Here is a 17,792-nt window from a genome sequence, read left to right on the forward strand (position 1 = left end):
TACAACCTGTATTATACTCCAGAGCTGCACTCACTATTCTGCTGGTACAGTCACTGTGTACATACATTACATTACTTATCCTGTACTGATCCTGAGTTACATCCTGTATTACACTACCGAGCTGCGCTCACTATTCTGCTGGTACAGTCACTGTATACATACATTACATTACTTATCCTGTACTGATCCTGAGTTACATCCTGTATTACACTACCGATCTGCGCTCACTATTCTGCTGGTACAGTCACTGTATACATACATTACATTACTTATCCTGTACTGATCCTGAGTTACATCCTGTATTATACTTCAGAGCTGCGCTCACTATTCTGCTGGTACAGTCACTGTATACATACATTACATTACTTATCCTGTACTGATCCTGAGTTACATCCTGTATTACACTCCCGAGCTGCGCTCATAATTCTGCAGGCTCTTATTGTCAGACACAACACTAACAGTTGAGGTCTTACCACATGCGAGGCAGATAACATATAGTGAATAGAGTAGCCCCTCCCACAGTGTGAATCACTATAGCAGGACTCCGGGTAGAGAACACAGCAGTATATTTATTCTGTTCCCAGTACATACATAATAAAATACATGACAGTAATTACAACGATATATACAAGATCCCATAAGAACATAGAATAACACTTCTGTCCAATCAAGAAGCTTCTTAGATGGAGGACGAACAGGACAGGAAAGCTCCAAGTGCGATCACCGGATCTGTGAGGGGGAGGGAGAGAACAGTGAGTGTCTGACATGACCACCCTGTGACAATGTAAGGGGTCAGTGCTTTACTTCATCCTCTGCATGTTGTCAGTGAATGGAAATCCTTCCTGCTCACATCCAGCTGACCGTATCAAATATATCAGTCTCCGCCTGTATCTAGCCATGAGGAGGACGGATATTCAGTCTCTTAATATAAGTGTTTCCATTCACTGACAGCAATCATTATAGTTACACTGGAAACACCCCCGCAGTGCTGGGTGTAACTAGCCAATATGGAGTGTGCTTACCGTGTACTTATCCCACTTCTTCTCCGGATCATAGGGCTCCCACCTGCTCGCTGGGAAGATGTGCTTGTTTTTCTCATACCAGCTACGTAGGACGACTTTCCCAGCATGAGACTGACAGGAGAGAATAGCGAGGGAGAAAGCGTAAAGAAGAGAGAATGGGTAAAGAAAGGATTACCAGGCTACAAATATTGACAGCCTATCTTATAGATAGGTCATTAATATCAGAATGATGCGAGTCTGATATTTGATATCACATCCATTAGCAGACAGCTCCGTTCTCGGTGTAGTGGCTAGACCTGGTACTGCAGCTTAGGTCCCATTCAAGTGCTTAGGATCTGATCTGCAGTACCTGGTCTGTCTAATACACAGAAAATGGAGCTGTCTGCATATCAAGTGCTGGTTGGTGGGGGTGTCTGGTGTCAAACCCCCACAGATGTGATCTTGATAACCTTTATATAGGATAGGTCATCAAAAAATTTAGCCCAGAAACACCCTTTAATACGTATAAAGGTTATATAGTCCGTATGGTCAAGGGGTCATGTGACCCTACACATAATATACTGCACAAAGACACATCAAACTGAACAAGAGATGATCTGCTGGTGTCACAGATATGGCTGCGAGAATACAAAGTAGTAAGATCTGTGATCTAAGCCCACTGCTGATTCCAGAAACACAGGGTTCTATGGGGAGAGCTCAGATCCCTTTGGCCCAATGTACAGACAGGAAATATCACACGCACCAGAAGAAGATCATGCTGATTAATATCCCCATCTATATATATGGGCCTCTTGGACTCCCACTAATCCTGAAAATTAAAGGGGCCTCAGTGATGTCCCTTCTCTGTCCTTACCTGAACAGTAGCACCCCAGCCGCTTTATATATAGCAATTCTAGAGCTCATTCAATTATTTGGGGCTGGTGTAGTTCCCAGCACAGATGAGCAGCTGGCTGCGCCTTGAAGGTAACACCATGAAGCAGCACAAATGACAATGTGGCCCCACATTCCTAGGTGGTCCCTCTTCTGAGACCCTCACTGATCACAAAGTGACAGCATAACATCAGCTTACAATATGGAAGGACCCCTACACCAACTCTTACCTCGTCCTTCTCCACGGTGGCATCGCTCAGCAGGCGGACGTCTTCATGCACATCAAAGTTAAAGAGAGGACCTGTGAAAAAAGAAGACTCAATATAACTGAATGGGATAGAGACATGAGGTAAGCCAAGACTGCATATTAAGGAGGCAAATACTAACAAAGACCTGAGAAAAGGTAAGGAGGAAGAAATAGACACAGCGCCCAGTCATCTCGGCCCCTGTACTTGGCCAGAGGGTGCACACAGCCTGCTGCCCCTAGCATCCTATTCACAATATACAATGATCTACACAACTATGGCACCTGAGAGAGGTGGTCCGACCAAAGAGAAGAGTCTGGAAATGTCAGTGTTTGCCTCCCCTAGTAAAAAGGTTACTAGTAGGATAGGTAAGTAGACTGAAATCATTACTTACCACTTTTACCTCTCGCCTTCGTCACAATAAAGTCATAAAAGCTGTGATGCTGGAGGGAGGGGAAAGAAAAGAGAGTGGTGAACGGGAGGTAAAATACAACATGTAAGGAGCAGAAAGAGGCAAAATGTACATTTCTTATTAGAATTGTGTTACATTGGGAATAGAAGGAATAATCACATTTTGGCTGTGCGAGTAAATAGGAGCTGGGTAGGAAGAGTTCTGGGGTCAGGATGTTATAGGGCAGATAGTGTGCCAGAGTCACTGTGTTATATGGCAGGGTCATTGTATTATACGGTAGATAGCATGCTTTGTTATAGCACAGGTTGTGTACCAGGGCCATTTTGTATCCTGCATATAAATCCACACAGCCGAACACCAGCTCTTGTTCACTGGCGACCATAGACCAATGCACACAATATACTCACATGTGGGATGATCAGATCTTCCTTAATGTACATGAGCTGCTCCACACCTGCTGACCTGTAAGATTCACAAACCACGTCATTGAACGCTCCACACAGTTAGTTCCCAACCTGAGGCTCTTAAATTGTTAGAAAACTACAATTCCCAGCATGGCCTGACAGCAGCAGCTTGAGAGTCTTAGGTTTCTCCCCATTGATCTAGAAGTAGCTATAGCTTCACAGCTAGAGAAGATCTCTTTAAAGGCAGTCCTATGTGAGTTGAGCCTGCGTCTGCCCCTCCATAGACAGAATATTGGGATCCATACAATGCCCCCCGATATCTCAGGAAAGATTTGCAAGGCAATGTTGACAGACAATCTTTTGCTGCTCACCTGAGCTCACTGAAGTCTTTCCGCAGAATCTCCAGGGCTTTCTGCAAGAACTGCTGGATAGTATTCCCTTTCTTCATCTACAAAGAGTCGATAAAGTTTATTCAATATATAGCAAAAAACTTTGTAATATACTTTAATGTTTCAATTCTTCACAATTCAGTATCCCTACTCGCTCAAGAGCGCTGCAGCCTCTTCACTGGTCATGACATTCAATGGTCACGTGATACAGATGCAGCTCAGTCCTGTTCAAGTGAATGGGGCTGAGTTGCAATACCAAGCACAACCACTATACAATGTACGGCGCAGTGCTTGATACAGTGCTAACCTTTGATCTACCACCAGCTGATTGGTGGGAATCCCATGTGATGGATCCCCAGCGATCACATAGGTCATAAATAAATAAGGATAAGTCCTGGAAAACTCTAACAGTATGGGTACAATTTACCTACACTAATACATTGTAACAAACCTCTGCTGTGAGAATTATTTGCTTTACGAGGATTCCTATATCATAAAGTGAAGGCTATTGCTGGGGTATACCATGACTATATTAGATGGGGGAGGATCTCAGATTCTGAGAATAAAGGGGCCACTCTGCTGAAGCCATGCTACAATCATTTGAATAGTGACACTCCTCGCCCTGGAAAGGAAACATCTTATAGGGGCCAGGGAACTTACACAGCATTGCAGCCCCTTCATTCTCAGGATCACTGGGGATCTCTACCAATAATAAACCATCACTTTATAAGAAGGGAATACTCCTTTAAGGCTAAGGCCTAACCTACCTCAGTCTCCTGAGCAGGTTGGTCGCTCTTACCTTCACTGTCCTGCGGTGCCCGGATCCGTCCCAGTAGCTGAATGTGATTTCTATCTCCTCACCTGTAGAGAAGAGATTGGTCCGAATTTACTGTGCTCAGAAAAGCCACCGTACATCACGTCATCCTCCAAGTGCAGACTTACTCTTAATCTTTTCCTGCTTGCGCTCCCACTCCTGTCTTAGCTCTTCTCGAAGACGGTTCTCTTCTTCCTGTTAAAAAGGAGACTGGTTAGAAATCATGGAGGACAAGTTAGATACAACACACTACGTACCACAGGGTAACCTCAGCCTCATATCTGCAGTATGACTTATAGGGGTTATGCGAGATGAAAAACATGGCCGCCTTCTTCAAGAGACTGCAACTTTTGTCCATGGCTAATGACTGATATTTTATTTAGAAAGAACTGTAATACCAGACATGGCCTCTAGATAATAGTGGCATTGTTTCTGGAAGTCATGTTGTGTTCATAGTGATGTGGCACAGGTGGGGACTGCAGCTAGTCGCAGGGCAGTCAAAAGTGTAAAGAATGGAGGTTTTCCTGTGTTTGTCTTCACCAGAGCTCACACAAGATGGGGTAACATTGTACCTCTCGATCTCTGTCAGGCAGGAAACTTGTGTCTACATCGGGGTTCTTCCCCAGCTTCTTCTTCTTCTTGGGCAGCTCTGGAACCAAAAGAAACAAAGATATTAAATGAAGTGAATTGTGATATCAAGACCTACAGGACAATCCCTGTAATCTGTCTTAATGCCAGATTATCAAACAGTCATAGATAACTATTTACATTAGATATGTCTGAAGAAGTGCCAGATTACCAGACAGTGAGAGAGAACTATATACATTAGATACGTCTGAAGAAGTGCCAGATTATCATATATACGGGATTATCAAATAATAGGCATACATACAGTAACTATATTCACATGATATATTTCTATTGGTCAGACATATATTTATACACAATTTTATAGGTCCTACCTTCTTTTTCTGGTTCATCCTCCTCTATGTCCTCTTCATCCTCCTCGTCCTCTTCATCATCGTCTTCCTCATCATCATCGTCCACATTGAAGGACAGGCTGGCGATCTTCCTCTTCTGTTCTTTCTTCCTTTCCCGTTCTCGCTGCTTCTCTAGCTTCCTGTGTGGAAGGAGAAGGAAAGAACCATTGTACAGACAGGCAGGTAATCCATTTGAGCTCCACTTATAGGAGGGATTATAATCCCTGTGCAGCGCTGTGGATTATGTTTGCACTATATTGATAACTGCATTCCTTTAATCTGGCATGAATGGGGCAGAAGAGTGCGGATTACTGACAGCTTCTCTATACCTCTGCTCAGGTGTAATGTCACACTAAATGGTGGATTACCAGATGCCAGATTACAGGAATGTGACCAGATCTCTCTTACAGCTGCAGGTCTTTGAACTGCTCCTTCTTGGCCAGCTGCTTCTCCCGCTCTTTCACCAGAGCCTCCTGTTTGGCTTTCATGTCATTCAGGGTCACCAAACCTGCAGGACAAAAACACAAATGAGCTTCAATTTAGAAGTCCCAAAAAAGCCCTTTAAAAAGGTCCTGTCAGCAGAGCAGCGCACCACAGTACTCTGCTGAATGGAAACATCATTGATAACATCTAGATAGATCCCTGGTATTGCTTAGGTTGGTGCATGGCCCATTACATGACACTGCAGTGTGCATCATTGCAGGGTATGAGTTGGTCACAATCAGGTTCTACAAAGTTTCCATTCACTGAAACCAATGACATACTAGAATATCATGGAGGAACATCCCCCCCCCCCTAGCCCCTCAATAGGCCAGAACAGAAAGCTGCCCTGTAGGAGAGTCTCCTGTTCTGGAGCACACAATCCCACCAGATATTACATGGTTGACCATATCTGTGAATAGTGGCCATGATGTAATGCTATATTTCCCCTGTAGTGGTCACTGCAGTGCCAATGCCTGTCTGGCCTCATATTCCCAGTAAAATCAGCCATTTGCAAAGGATGCTGGGAGCATGACAGGACCGATCAGGTGAATCAGGGCCAGAATCATTAAAGGGGTTTTCTTCGGATGGGACTTGGGATGCTTACAGTGCTTGTCTATACTCACCCACGGTGCTGGATTTCAGCTCGGCTTCCACGGCGTCATAATGGGCAGAGAATTTCTTATTAATATTTGCTTTAACCACATTCTCCTGTAAGAGGAAAAACAACAAAATGGAAATGAAATAGAGTGTATTCCTTGTATCCTCCACATCACACCATGACACACACAGCAGAGCTACATCACACAATGAAACATACAGCTCAACTACACCACATGATGACATACACAGCTCAACTACACCACACTACACACAGCTCAGCCACACCACGCCATGACACATACAGGTCAGCTACACCTTGCCATGAGACACATAGCACAGCTATATCACACAATGACACACGTAGCTCAGCTACATCACACCATGTCATACACAAAGCTCAGCTACATCACACCATGTCATACACATAGCTCAGCTACATCACATCATGTCATACACAGCTTAACTACACCACACCACACTACACACAGCTCAGCCACGCCACGACACACACAGGTCAGCTACACCTTGCCATGACACATATAGCACTACTATATCACACAATGACACACATAGCTCAGCTACATCACACCACGTCATACACAAAGCTCAGCTTCATCACATCAGGCTCATGTGTACAGGACAGGTCAGGTTTTCTGATTTTACATCATTTTAAAGGGGTTACCCAATTATTTTTGATTTTCTGTGGGTTTCCGGGCTGGCTTTGACAAAAGGTCACTTCATCGGAACATCACGTCATCCAAATTCTTCCTCCTTCCCCACCCTCCTGTCTGTGTTCACTGGTATTACCTGAACTATAGGGACTGGTAGACTAAATCATAGCAGTAGTAAAGACCCCGCAGTACAGGTAACAGTACTGAATACAGAGAGGGGGGAGGAGGAAAGATTTGGGTACCAGATACTGTTCTGGTCATGTGACCTGGAATCGGAACTAGCCCTGAAACCCTTGGCTCAGCAAATAACGAACCCCAGCAGGAAGTAAAATAAATACAATTCTGCAGCTTTCTAACATACTTATTATATTTGCTTGCTGGGAATGAATGGAGGCTCTCTTCACCATACTGATGTGTTCCTGCCCATAGCTACGTGGTCACAATGCATCCAGGCTGGACAACGCTCTGTGAGCTCAACACATCAGCACAGATGTCAGTATAAGTAACGCTCTGCGTACGCTGCGCTTGTGGCTTCTGTCTGAGGTATACACCACTGATGTCACGTCTGCGGCCTCTGTCTGGGTGACGTCACCGTATACAGTGCTCCAGACTAACAAAATACAATGTTGTTGGCTGCTGTATTCCACTACCTGAGGCTACGCCTTGGACCGGGTTCTCACAGAGACATTTCGTGTACAGTTTTCTGGCATTCTGTACATACCTCAGTAAAGCAGCGGCGCCCACAAGGGCAGACACAGAATGGCGGTACGGTCAGTGCACGCAGACGCTGCCTTCTTTGCTGAGGAGGTTTCAGCTGTGTTTACAGCCTAAACAAAACTCCCTGTGAGAACCCGGCCCCCTCAGCAGACCCCATTAGAAGTCAGATGGGCCCGTCTGGTGCTGCCAATGAGGGATCAGTTACAGTTTTGTGTGGTGGCAGAAGACACAGGTGTGAACAGCGCCATAACATACCCAGGAGGATCTGACTAGAAGTTTCCACTCATTGACAACAAGCAGAGATGGTGAAAGTTATAGAACTCCACATAGAACAAGGGACCCAGTGGAAGTACAAGTCCCAGCATGCCCTCAGAGCTCTGCCTGTGCGCCCCTCAGCCCCATCACCTCGGCTATCTTCTGCTTCATCTGCTCCAGCTGTTCCCGCTGCTTCTCCCGCTTCTTCATGAGCTGCATGGCTCTCCCGGCCTCGCTGGCCGCTCCCTTGTATTGCGCCATCTTCACACACACTGAGCTCCACCGACACCGGACAACACAACCACAACAACCGAGACTACAGCGACAAGCTGCGGTAGACTGCTGACGTCATAAGCCTGCGCCGCTTCTCCCAGGCACTAGGGGGAAAGTAGTATGGCACTAGACTGTCTGCATCACCGGCGCCATCTTGTGGTAGACCATCCACAGGCTAGACATGCAACCTGCGGTGTAGAACTTCACGAGTCTTGTACTTTCACAGCAGCTTAATATTCTACTATACTTATATCATATTTTTAGTATTACGGTATAAAAATCTTATTATATTATCATATTCAATCATATTATCACATTATAGTAAATTATATTATTATTATTATTATTATATGAATAATATTATATTATCATATTTAATCATGTTATTATATTATTTTATTAAATGTTATTATATTATGTTAATTCATATTATCATGAACTCCCCTTTAGGGCTCATTCACACGACATGTGGTAGTCGCTGTAGTAATGGCCAGCACACGGCCCCATACACTTTAATAGGTCTAGTTACACAATGGCTGCTTTACCAATCCATGTGAATGATGTGAACAAGAATAGACGACCCTTGGGTGGCAGCGAAAACGCCCATATTGTGTTCGTGTTTAGAGTTGCTTTTCCGTTTTTTTAAAAAAAATTCTTACACCATTTTATTACATTAAAAACACCTAAGAGGCAGAACATGAGACGAAGTGAGAAAATGCACCATGGAAAAAACCCCACAATGTATGTGAGGTTATGTTCATATTGTACTACTGAATACGGGTCCATACACACAACACAACAACTGCAGATAAAAGTACAGACTCATTTATAAGGCTTTTTTTTTAAGAAAAAATGCCATTGAATAGCTTATGTGCAATGGCCATCTAACATAAGAGTTTTCATAGAAACCATCATGACATTCCTGCATTTTTTATGGTAATTTTATTCAGGTTTTTGTTTTTTACATCCTTTTTCTCTATGGGAAAACTGCTGAAAAAAAAGCGCACTGCCATCTGCAAAAATAGCTATTGAGCTAAAATAACAAGTGAAGAAAAACTGAAATAAAGAACACTAAGGCTAAGTTCACATCAGCTTCATGGTCTCTATAATGGGGTCCGTCGTGTGTCTGGTGTAAAGCAGCAGAGAGTCCTCCGTGCAGGATGGGGTCTCCAGCGCAGGTGTGAATTTAGCCTAAGCAATGTGATTTCTGTTCATATTAACCAGATAGTTCTATTCTAAGGGGAGTTTTCCTTATAGACAGTTTTATAAACTCGCCACCTAATTGTGTAAAATTGGGGCAGATTTAATTTAATTTATTCCTAGCTTCGGGAGCTGTAGGCGCGATGTGATGACGTCACTCACATCGCAACTGAAGCTCCCTGAATACTACAGGACAAGAGACTGCAGACTGCGCAGCAGGGGAGTGAGGAGAGGTGAGTGTCAGGGGTTCTTATGCTAAACTTTGGTAGATGAAGGGGGAACGGTAAACTGGTGGCAGACAGAAGAGGGTTAATAGACTGGGGCGGGGGGATATGAAGAAGGACATTAAACTGGGGGGCATATGAGGGGGACATTAAACTGTGGGGGGTAGATGAAAAAGAACATTAAACTGTGGGCAGATGGAGGGGGCATTAAATTGTGGGGACAGATAAAGAAGGACATTAAACTGGTGGCAACTAGAGGGGGACAGTAATCTGGGGGCAACTGGAGGAGGACATTAAACTGGGGCAGCTGGAGGGGGACATTAATGTCCCCCTCCAGATGCCCCCATGGTTTAATGTCCCCCACCAGCTAACCCCACATTTTTATGTCCCCCTCCAGCTAACCCCACAGTTTAATGTCCCCCTCCAGCTGCCCCAGTTTAATTTCCCCCTCTAGTTGCCCACAGTTTAAACTGGGGCAGCTGGAGGGAGACAAACTGTGAATGCCCCAGGAGAGAGACTTTGTGCTGTTGGGTCAACTTGAGGAGAACATTATAATGTGGGGTCATATAATGTTAGGGCGACTGTATCGTGTACCCTATTCTGGAATTTTTACGGCACCACAATAGGCCCGTTTTAAACAGTGACAAAATTTAGGGACATATTTTGGAAGAAACACACCAAATGATTCTACTGAACATAACTCAGATTGGTAAAACTTTACCCTGGGCTATGGACGTCCGTCTGGTTGAATGGTGCGGGATCAGGACGTTATGGTCACGACTGGGCCTAGAATAGTACATCTGACTAGAATGGATATAAAGATCTCCACACACATAACAGATAGATCGGCCAAACCTGTCAGCTTTCTGATATGTATGGGGGTCTCCTGACTCTCTTCTGACATGATGTCGGGGAAGAAGGAAAGATCGGACATGCTGAATTTCAATGCCTGATCATCTGTCTTACTCCCTCTCCCCACAAAGATCTGCATGCTCAGCTAAACTCAGTGTGCATGTGTAAGACGTGTAAAATGGGGCTGGGAGGGACAACTGTTGGACATATATAGTCTATAGGTGGTCCAGGATTGGTTACATTATTGTGGCAGATAAACCTAAATATTGTATGCATTGTTTACAGGGTATAAATAAAGCAAAATATTCTTTAAAAAAGGGAAAAATGCCAGCATCGATAGAAAAAAGTTTAACCAGGTCCTAAGGCCTCATGCACACCACTGTAGTTCATGTCAGTATATTATTGACCCAAAATCGCAGATACACACAGCTATAGTTCTTGCAGCTGTGTCCGAGCTGTAAAACATGGAGCGTGTCCTATACCTGTCCATTTTTGCACCTCTGCCCTTTTATTCAAGTGTATGGGTCAGTGAAAATCATAGACGGATAACAATTTGTCCGCCTGACCCATACACTGCACACCCTTGTGTGTATGGGGCCTTATCAACAGCATAAGCCAAACCTGAGGGGCACAGAATTGGTCTGTACTACCTGGTAGTTCACTGGAGAAGAAGCTGAGCAGATGTTCTTACTACAGTACCATATACCATACAGAACATCACAGTCTGAAATCCGCATCCATACAGTCCTGTACCGGGAAATCCACAGATCATTCCTCACTTGAAGCTGTTGTGTCAAAGTTTGGTTATGATCCTCAAACTAGAGGTCTTACCTTATTGTATGTGAAATTCATTTTGGGGAAAAAAGGTGAAATTTTGACCAGAAAAAAACAACACAGGACTTGTAGCATGTGTGAAATCTTCTAAGGGTTAGTTCACATGTGAATACCGTGTGGCGGCGTAATTTGGTCTGGAAAAAAAAAACGCTTCAGGAATTATTATTATTATTCCTGAAGCGGTTTTTGTACACTGAGGCGTGTTTTGGTAAAAACTGCCTCAAAGAACGCCGGGCGGTTTTTCCCTCCAGCACAGTGAATGGACCTTGATAAAATGCCTGGCGGTCTTTTGAGACAGTTCTTGGCAAAATAACGCAACGTGATTTCCGCCTCCCATTCACTTGTATTGACTTCCTGAGGCAGAATCCACCTCAAGAAAGGTCATGTCGCTTCTTTTTTCCGCTAGCAGCAAAAAAAGGCTAGCGGAAAAACGAACGCTAGCGGTCTCCATAGACCACCATTGTGAGGGGGCGGATTATGACGTCGATTCCGCGCCATAATCCGCCCCCTCTGTGCCCGTGTGAACAAGTCCTAAAGGAGCAGATTGCTGTTTCATACTATTGGCAAGGAGCGATCTGAGGTATATGGCCACCAGTGGTCACATTTATCTACTGGACACAAGACCAAACAGGACAGGACACAGAAGTTCCACAACATTTTTAATTGATATTGTTTATGTCAAACACAGTAAATTAATAATATCTACTAGTAAGAAGATCTGTATTTTTATAGGGGGGGGGGGCGGACAATGCAAAGAAGCCGATAAATAGAGATTAAAAAGAGAACCAAAGGTCCAAATGAAAGAGTACAGACAGCAGAGTGGAGTAAGCTGTATCTGGAAGAAGCCCACCACACGAGAAGGAATCATAGTCTACATGGTGGCCACCACAAAACACGGACCTCACGCCTGATGGTGGCCACCACTAGGGTGAACAAGGTAAAATGGCCACCACCAGACACAGGAGCCATGTCCTGCAGTGACCACCACCATAGACAAGAACCCTATTCTACTGTGACCACCACAGAAGACGAGGTGCAAACTCTACACCGAAAAGGGACAAGATCCAAAGTCTACAGTGAACACAATATATGTGACATAGTTTACACTAAAGCCCCCTGTGGGACAAGATCCATGATGACCATCACAAGAGAGGAGATCCACACTCAAGGAAGGTTCTTCTCAAGCTACCCCATACGTTTAGCAGACCAACGGTTAGTTCCATAAATGATTATCGAATATTCCATGACGTAGAATAATAGATGATTGTAAATGTGGACATTTAACTCTTTAGTGTTACATCTGAGTGGGGTACATGGAGCATAGACTGTGAAAGCCAACACTATGGGACGCTACTTTAGGATGACCGATACAGAAGACATCCCTAAATGATGGGGCTGGCCCAGCAATAAATGTGGCCTTAATGCCCATAGCAACCATATCTCATGCTGAAGTCTGACTGGCTGCTATGGTCACCCAAATAATGGATCTGATCTCTTCGATGTAAATATCCCATAGTTAATATGGATGGATTCTTTGCATTGCCCCTACTAGCGATAGGAAATACACAAAATAAAAAACTGTCACATCAGGGTCTCCTCCGACCTTTTAGTGTAGTATGGGGCTGTCGTCGCCTCTAGTATTCGGGAAGCAATGCTATGACTGGGGGCATGACAGAAATTTTCGTGTACCTTTGCGTTACACAAGGGAGCTTAAACTGCGACTTTTTATTTTAGTGTATTTCCCCCTGAATCTCCTTTGCTCTCCATGGCTTGTGACCCGTCTGCTAATAAGTTAAATAAATTAGGAAGATAATAAATTTAGTGTAACTTTTTAAGCCACTTGTTAGAGGAAACACTCGAGATGGAGGACAACGAAGTGACGGTGGAACAGTGACAGATTATGAAAGCGTACGGATTACGTGTAAAACCTTGATATGAAATTCCTGGTACCTGCGTCACTGGATCTGGTCCACCCATGTGAAATCTGAACAGCGAGCTAATGTTCTACCTTAGAGGAATGCTACAACATGGGCTTTGGAATGTACAATTGCAAACAACCATAGACTAATTTTGCTAAAGGACCTCGCCTAGTAGATGGTCCATCCCCTTACAGGGGCTCTACGTACTTACTACTCTAATGTTCTGTAGGAGTCTCTCCTGAAGGCACACTACAAGATGTGTTAGTTCACCTTTATCAGTTGTGTACGGAAGTCCCCCCTGGCAGTAGGACCTAGATCAGGGGTCAATGGGAGGAGCTTAAATTTACCAGTCCAATTCCAGTTTTCATCCCTGGAATTATCTCTGAGAATGCTTTATGACATATGTAAATAATCTAGTGTAACCTCACACTCAGCCTAAGATATAATGTGCCATAGGCTTCCAAGAAATAGTGTAAAACTCAACGGTCCTATCTCTATATAGCTAAACTAGCAGAATGTAAGCTCAAACTTATGCCCACCACTGGTATGGTCACTGGAAATATCCCCAAGAATGCAGCATTATGACATGTACATATCGTAGTGTAAACCTGCACTCAACCTAAGGTATAATGCGCAATAGGCTTCTGTGAAAAAGTGTAAAACTAAATGGACTTGTTCCTATACAGCAGAAGCTGGCAGAATATAAGTCCAGATCCACCACTGTAATGCTTGGAATTATCCCTGAAAATGCAGCTTAATGACATATGTATATATCCTACACTCAATCTAAGATATAATGTGCCATAGGCTCCCATAAAATAGTGTAAAGCTCAATGGTCCTGTCCCTATATAGTACAATCTTGCAGAGAGTAAGCCCATGATCATCACTATGATGCTCATTAGATTTACCCCCAAGAATGCAGCTTTATGACATATGTATATATCCTACACTCAACCTAAGATATAATGCGCCATAGGCTTGCATGAAATAGTGTAAAATTCAACAGACCAGTTCCTATAGAGGTGAAGCTGGCAGAATGTAAGCCCACGTCCACTACTATGAAGCTCACGTTTGGTTTTCCATCTTTGAGTAGTTGACATATGGGACTGGTAAATGCTTAAATATTAGGGTGCGAGATTGCGAGGGAATGTTCAGGTGAAAATGCACTAGCAATGTAAACAAGGACTATGTGGCCGTATTTCTAGCCGAGATACTGGACCTCACGGCACTCTGTAAGTTGAAGCTCCACCACAGTGTTAGCCAAAGACTTAAAAAGTTAACCTGGAATCATGAGGACAAAAAGGGAAAATGGAAGCTTTAGCTATTTGTTCCCACATCCTACCCTTACAATGCCTCCTCCATTTCCAGCTTTATCATAACACGATTCCCCGACATGCTTGTCTAAACCTTCCAACTGCCCCTCCTTTCCATAAAACCCTAGTTGTTTATCAGTTGTACCTTACTGCTAACCCACCCACCCCCGATCTGATAACCCCTCCCCCATTCACTGGTCTTCTTCCCCGTAAACGTCATTCTGCTTGCGCTTCATGTTCTCGAAATCAAAGTCTGTTCCAGTCATTCTCTTGTAGATATCTTTGATGTCATTGCATGTGGTCTCGAAGTGTGTGGTGGCGTCGTAGGCACGTGAGCAGAACACCTGAGGTAGAAAAGAGCAAAATGCTGATTTTATTGATTGATTTTGCTTACTTTTATAGCGCCATCCTATCCACAACACTTTACAGACATTGTGGTCACTGTTCCATATAGAGCTCACAATCTACATTTCCTATCCGTATGACTTTGTTGATGTCATGATAAGCCTTCACAAGGCAATATTAACCATGCAATGCCTGGCACAAGTACGCCACGTGATGCAATTTTTGTCAAGTTATTTTCTTGAGCCCCCAAAACTTCAGACTCACGCACCAGAGTGCAAGATCCAGATGTAAGGCAATAAGTGCATTTCAACATACCCTTAGAAGGAAGCACTTACCTGACTTTCTGAGCCATCTTCGGTTGGTTCGTACAGATCACTGATAGCAACAAACCTGGAATGAGAAATAGTAGTTGTGGTCAAACTGCAGACCCACCATACGATTCAGGAGGGGACATGTTCTCTTTAGGGTATGTTCACACATGCTATGATATATCCAACAATGATTTACGACAAGATTTGCACCAGAAATTCATTGCAGACACTGAGATTTTGGCACGGATGTCCAATATACTGTGCTAAAAAAAAGCTAGAGGATGACCCCTCCAAGGAGTAGCCTCGTTCTATGGGGTAAATTTGTTGGCTTCTCCAATAACTCAGAGCCTACCTTTTCTCCATCTTTTTCCTACCCAGATTTTTTTCAGATGCAAATAACCAAGGTGATAAATCATACATTGTCCACTCCTATGTTCACTTCACCCTGGGTCACACTATACATGTATATAAAGAGCACTGTGCTGTCCTTACTTCTGATCTATAGGCTCCAGGAGCTCCAGTGCTGGTTCAATCTCCTTCTCGGGCTCATTCGTCTCTACTGTGGTGCTGACGATAGCAATATACTTCCCCTGTGCGGCCACATTGTGTGCATATGAAATCATGCAGACGTAGATATCTGTATGGGCAGATATACACAGGAGTAAATTCACTGACCACTATGTAATTAATATTCCCCATTCGCAGACCCCTCTATACCACGTTATTCCCAGATCTTTCTTACCTGATTTCCTGTTCACCTGGTTCTGTGGAATGATAATTTGGCAAGAGTTGGCATCATTGGTGTTCTTGATGGGATGGCTCAGGATACAGATGACACGGATCACCTGACCAGCCTTACGCACTCGGTCGGGAATATAACTGGGGTCACAGATCAGCTGCTTGCAACGTGCCACCTACGTAGGAAAAGAAGAAAACATAAGTGCATGTAACAGTAGCCCAGGAGCCTTAAATGGGGATGAGCTGCACATGTAGGTAGATTATGAAAGGGACTAGCTAGTGGAAAGCCATGGAAACATAGGAAGAACATACAAACTTCATGTCACCTAGTTGCACTTAAACCCAACAAGTTAGCAGAGACAACTTCTGCGCTACCCTCATGCTCATGAATCCAACACGCATCAATTGGACTCAACAAACAATGGGGGTAGTGCTTAAAAACATTACTGATTATGAAGGAACATACCCATTTACCTGTAGCTACACACAGTACTGACTCCCTGAGAACTTACCTCTCCCTCTGACTTTACTCCAATGACTTTTCCTTTCTCCATCACAATCTCATCCACGCACTTGTTTAGCATGTACGTCCCACCATAGATAGCGCTGAGCCTGTACAGAGGGAGGAGAAAGGGAGAGAGTGCCATTAGTGTCATTCAGGAGACATAGGTATGATAAGGAGGAATGAAAATCTGGTTACACATCCCATCCATACACACAAGACAATGATCAGTTTTCAGTGAGTAGGAATATTAGAACCAGCAAAACAGATTGCAAAGGCCAAGAAGTCAGTAGTAAAAACATGGCCATTGCACAAAGTGGTCACAATGATCATACCATCATATCATACACATCTAGTTTCAACAAACCATGGCTCAAATTTTCCAACCTGGACTATCATATTTTTAGCAGACGGAATAGAAGACACATTTTTAGCAGACATTCAAAATGTCCGTGCTCACATTCATGCTCCAAAGATTAGCCAAAATCTGCCAGCTCTAATCTTACGTATGGCCAGTTTTATATGACAGCTTTATATTTCCTCCTATATATCTCTTGTTAAGATTGATCGCATGCTCAAGGATTTGCAGGGCTCCTCTGTAAGAAGACGGGGCCTTACTATCTCCAGCACTGCAGTGATCAGGCCCCAGGAAAATAAATCCTTATATCAGAGTGAAGGCTTAAAGGGGTTTGCCCATAAATGTAACTCATCCCATACCCACAGGATAGAGGATATTTTGCGGATCATTGGGGTTTCAACTTCTGGGCTCCCCACCGATCATTGCTGTCACTTTGTTTCTATTGCATTGCTGAAAATAGCTGAAATACAGCAACGTTCAGTGCCTGGGAACGCTAGAAGTCCCAACAGTCAGACCACCAATGATCTGAAATGTACCCCTTATCTTGTGGATATGGCAAGGGCAAACATCATGCGGTCAACAAAACCCGAGTTTTTCGTTATTGGGTTGAATAAGCCATGAAATGTACAAAAATACTGTACAAAGGTAATTTCTCAAGCAGGAATGTATGCAACCCCCCATACAATACCTCCATACAATAGTCCATGTACCCGCTGCAGTAGTAACAGTAATAACCCCATCCAGATGTAAAGAACAAGTGCAACCCGAAAACATCCAGCAACAAATAACTGAGTGTGAATATACTAAGACTATTAACCCTACCTGGCAAACCCTTGTGGCAGCTCGCCCAGTCCATACAGGGGGTACAGGTAGGGGCTCTTTCCGTATCTTGCCAGGGACTCGCTGTACAGTTTGATGCGATTGATGGTTTCCAGACATGGCTGATCCAGGTAACTAAAAAAAAAAAGCAGAGAACAGAAGATACTCAGAGCTAACCAAATCCCATCCTTACAGTCACTGTACCCTTAGCCCATGCCATTCCAGATAGCAATCCTTTCAG

At 43.8% G+C, this 17,792-nt stretch overlaps 2 protein-coding genes across 3 annotated transcripts in view; both read right to left on the bottom strand.

The window, feature by feature from the left end:
* Window positions 1-563: 563 nt before the first annotated feature.
* On the bottom strand, window positions 564-8,222 carry FAM50A (family with sequence similarity 50 member A). The gene is made up of 13 exons (XM_075258916.1): window positions 8,013-8,222; window positions 6,243-6,327; window positions 5,545-5,644; window positions 5,119-5,276; window positions 4,729-4,805; window positions 4,285-4,351; window positions 4,142-4,203; window positions 3,325-3,401; window positions 2,957-3,011; window positions 2,532-2,580; window positions 2,123-2,193; window positions 1,023-1,133; window positions 564-729 (listed from the first exon to the last, which is right to left on the bottom strand). The coding sequence occupies exons 1-13, from the start codon at window positions 8,121-8,123 to the stop codon at window positions 721-723; spliced, it is 1,032 nt and encodes a 343-aa protein (XP_075115017.1). The 5' UTR covers window positions 8,124-8,222; the 3' UTR covers window positions 564-720.
* Window positions 8,223-11,891: 3,669 nt separating this feature from the next.
* The window catches only part of GDI1 (GDP dissociation inhibitor 1), a 28,232-nt gene continuing 22,331 nt past the window's right edge, over window positions 11,892-17,792 (bottom strand). Inside the window, exons 6-12 of one of the 2 annotated variants that reach the window (XR_012711816.1) lie at window positions 17,555-17,686; window positions 16,385-16,484; window positions 15,877-16,048; window positions 15,627-15,771; window positions 15,159-15,213; window positions 13,704-14,822; window positions 11,892-13,671 (exon numbers count right to left, since the gene is read on the bottom strand). Coding sequence is in view for 1 of the 2 variants with exons in the window: in XM_075259152.1 (XP_075115253.1) it covers window positions 14,670-14,822; window positions 15,159-15,213; window positions 15,627-15,771; window positions 15,877-16,048; window positions 16,385-16,484; window positions 17,555-17,686 (757 nt within the window). In the remaining variant the exon portion in view is untranslated. Of the gene's footprint in view, window positions 14,823-15,158; window positions 15,214-15,626; window positions 15,772-15,876; window positions 16,049-16,384; window positions 16,485-17,554; window positions 17,687-17,792 lie in introns of both variants that reach the window. The other variant, XM_075259152.1, reaches the window with a different exon arrangement.

This window comes from Leptodactylus fuscus, chromosome 11 (genome assembly GCF_031893055.1).
Source record: "Leptodactylus fuscus isolate aLepFus1 chromosome 11, aLepFus1.hap2, whole genome shotgun sequence".
NCBI lineage: Eukaryota > Metazoa > Chordata > Amphibia > Anura > Leptodactylidae > Leptodactylus > Leptodactylus fuscus.

Bases quoted from the DNA above. Each gene is read 5' to 3' on its own strand.
- FAM50A (XM_075258916.1), bottom strand. From the start codon at position 8,123: ATGGCGCAATACAAGGGAGCGGCCAGCGAGGCCGGGAGAGCCATGCAG. The intron at 6,328-8,012 runs GTGATGGGGCTG...TTCCTCTTACAG, and splicing joins TGAAGCAGAAGATAGCCGAG to GAGAATGTGGTTAAAGCAAA. The intron at 4,204-4,284 runs GTAAGTCTGCAC...TCTTCTCTACAG, and splicing joins CAAGCAGGAAAAGATTAAGA to GTGAGGAGATAGAAATCACA.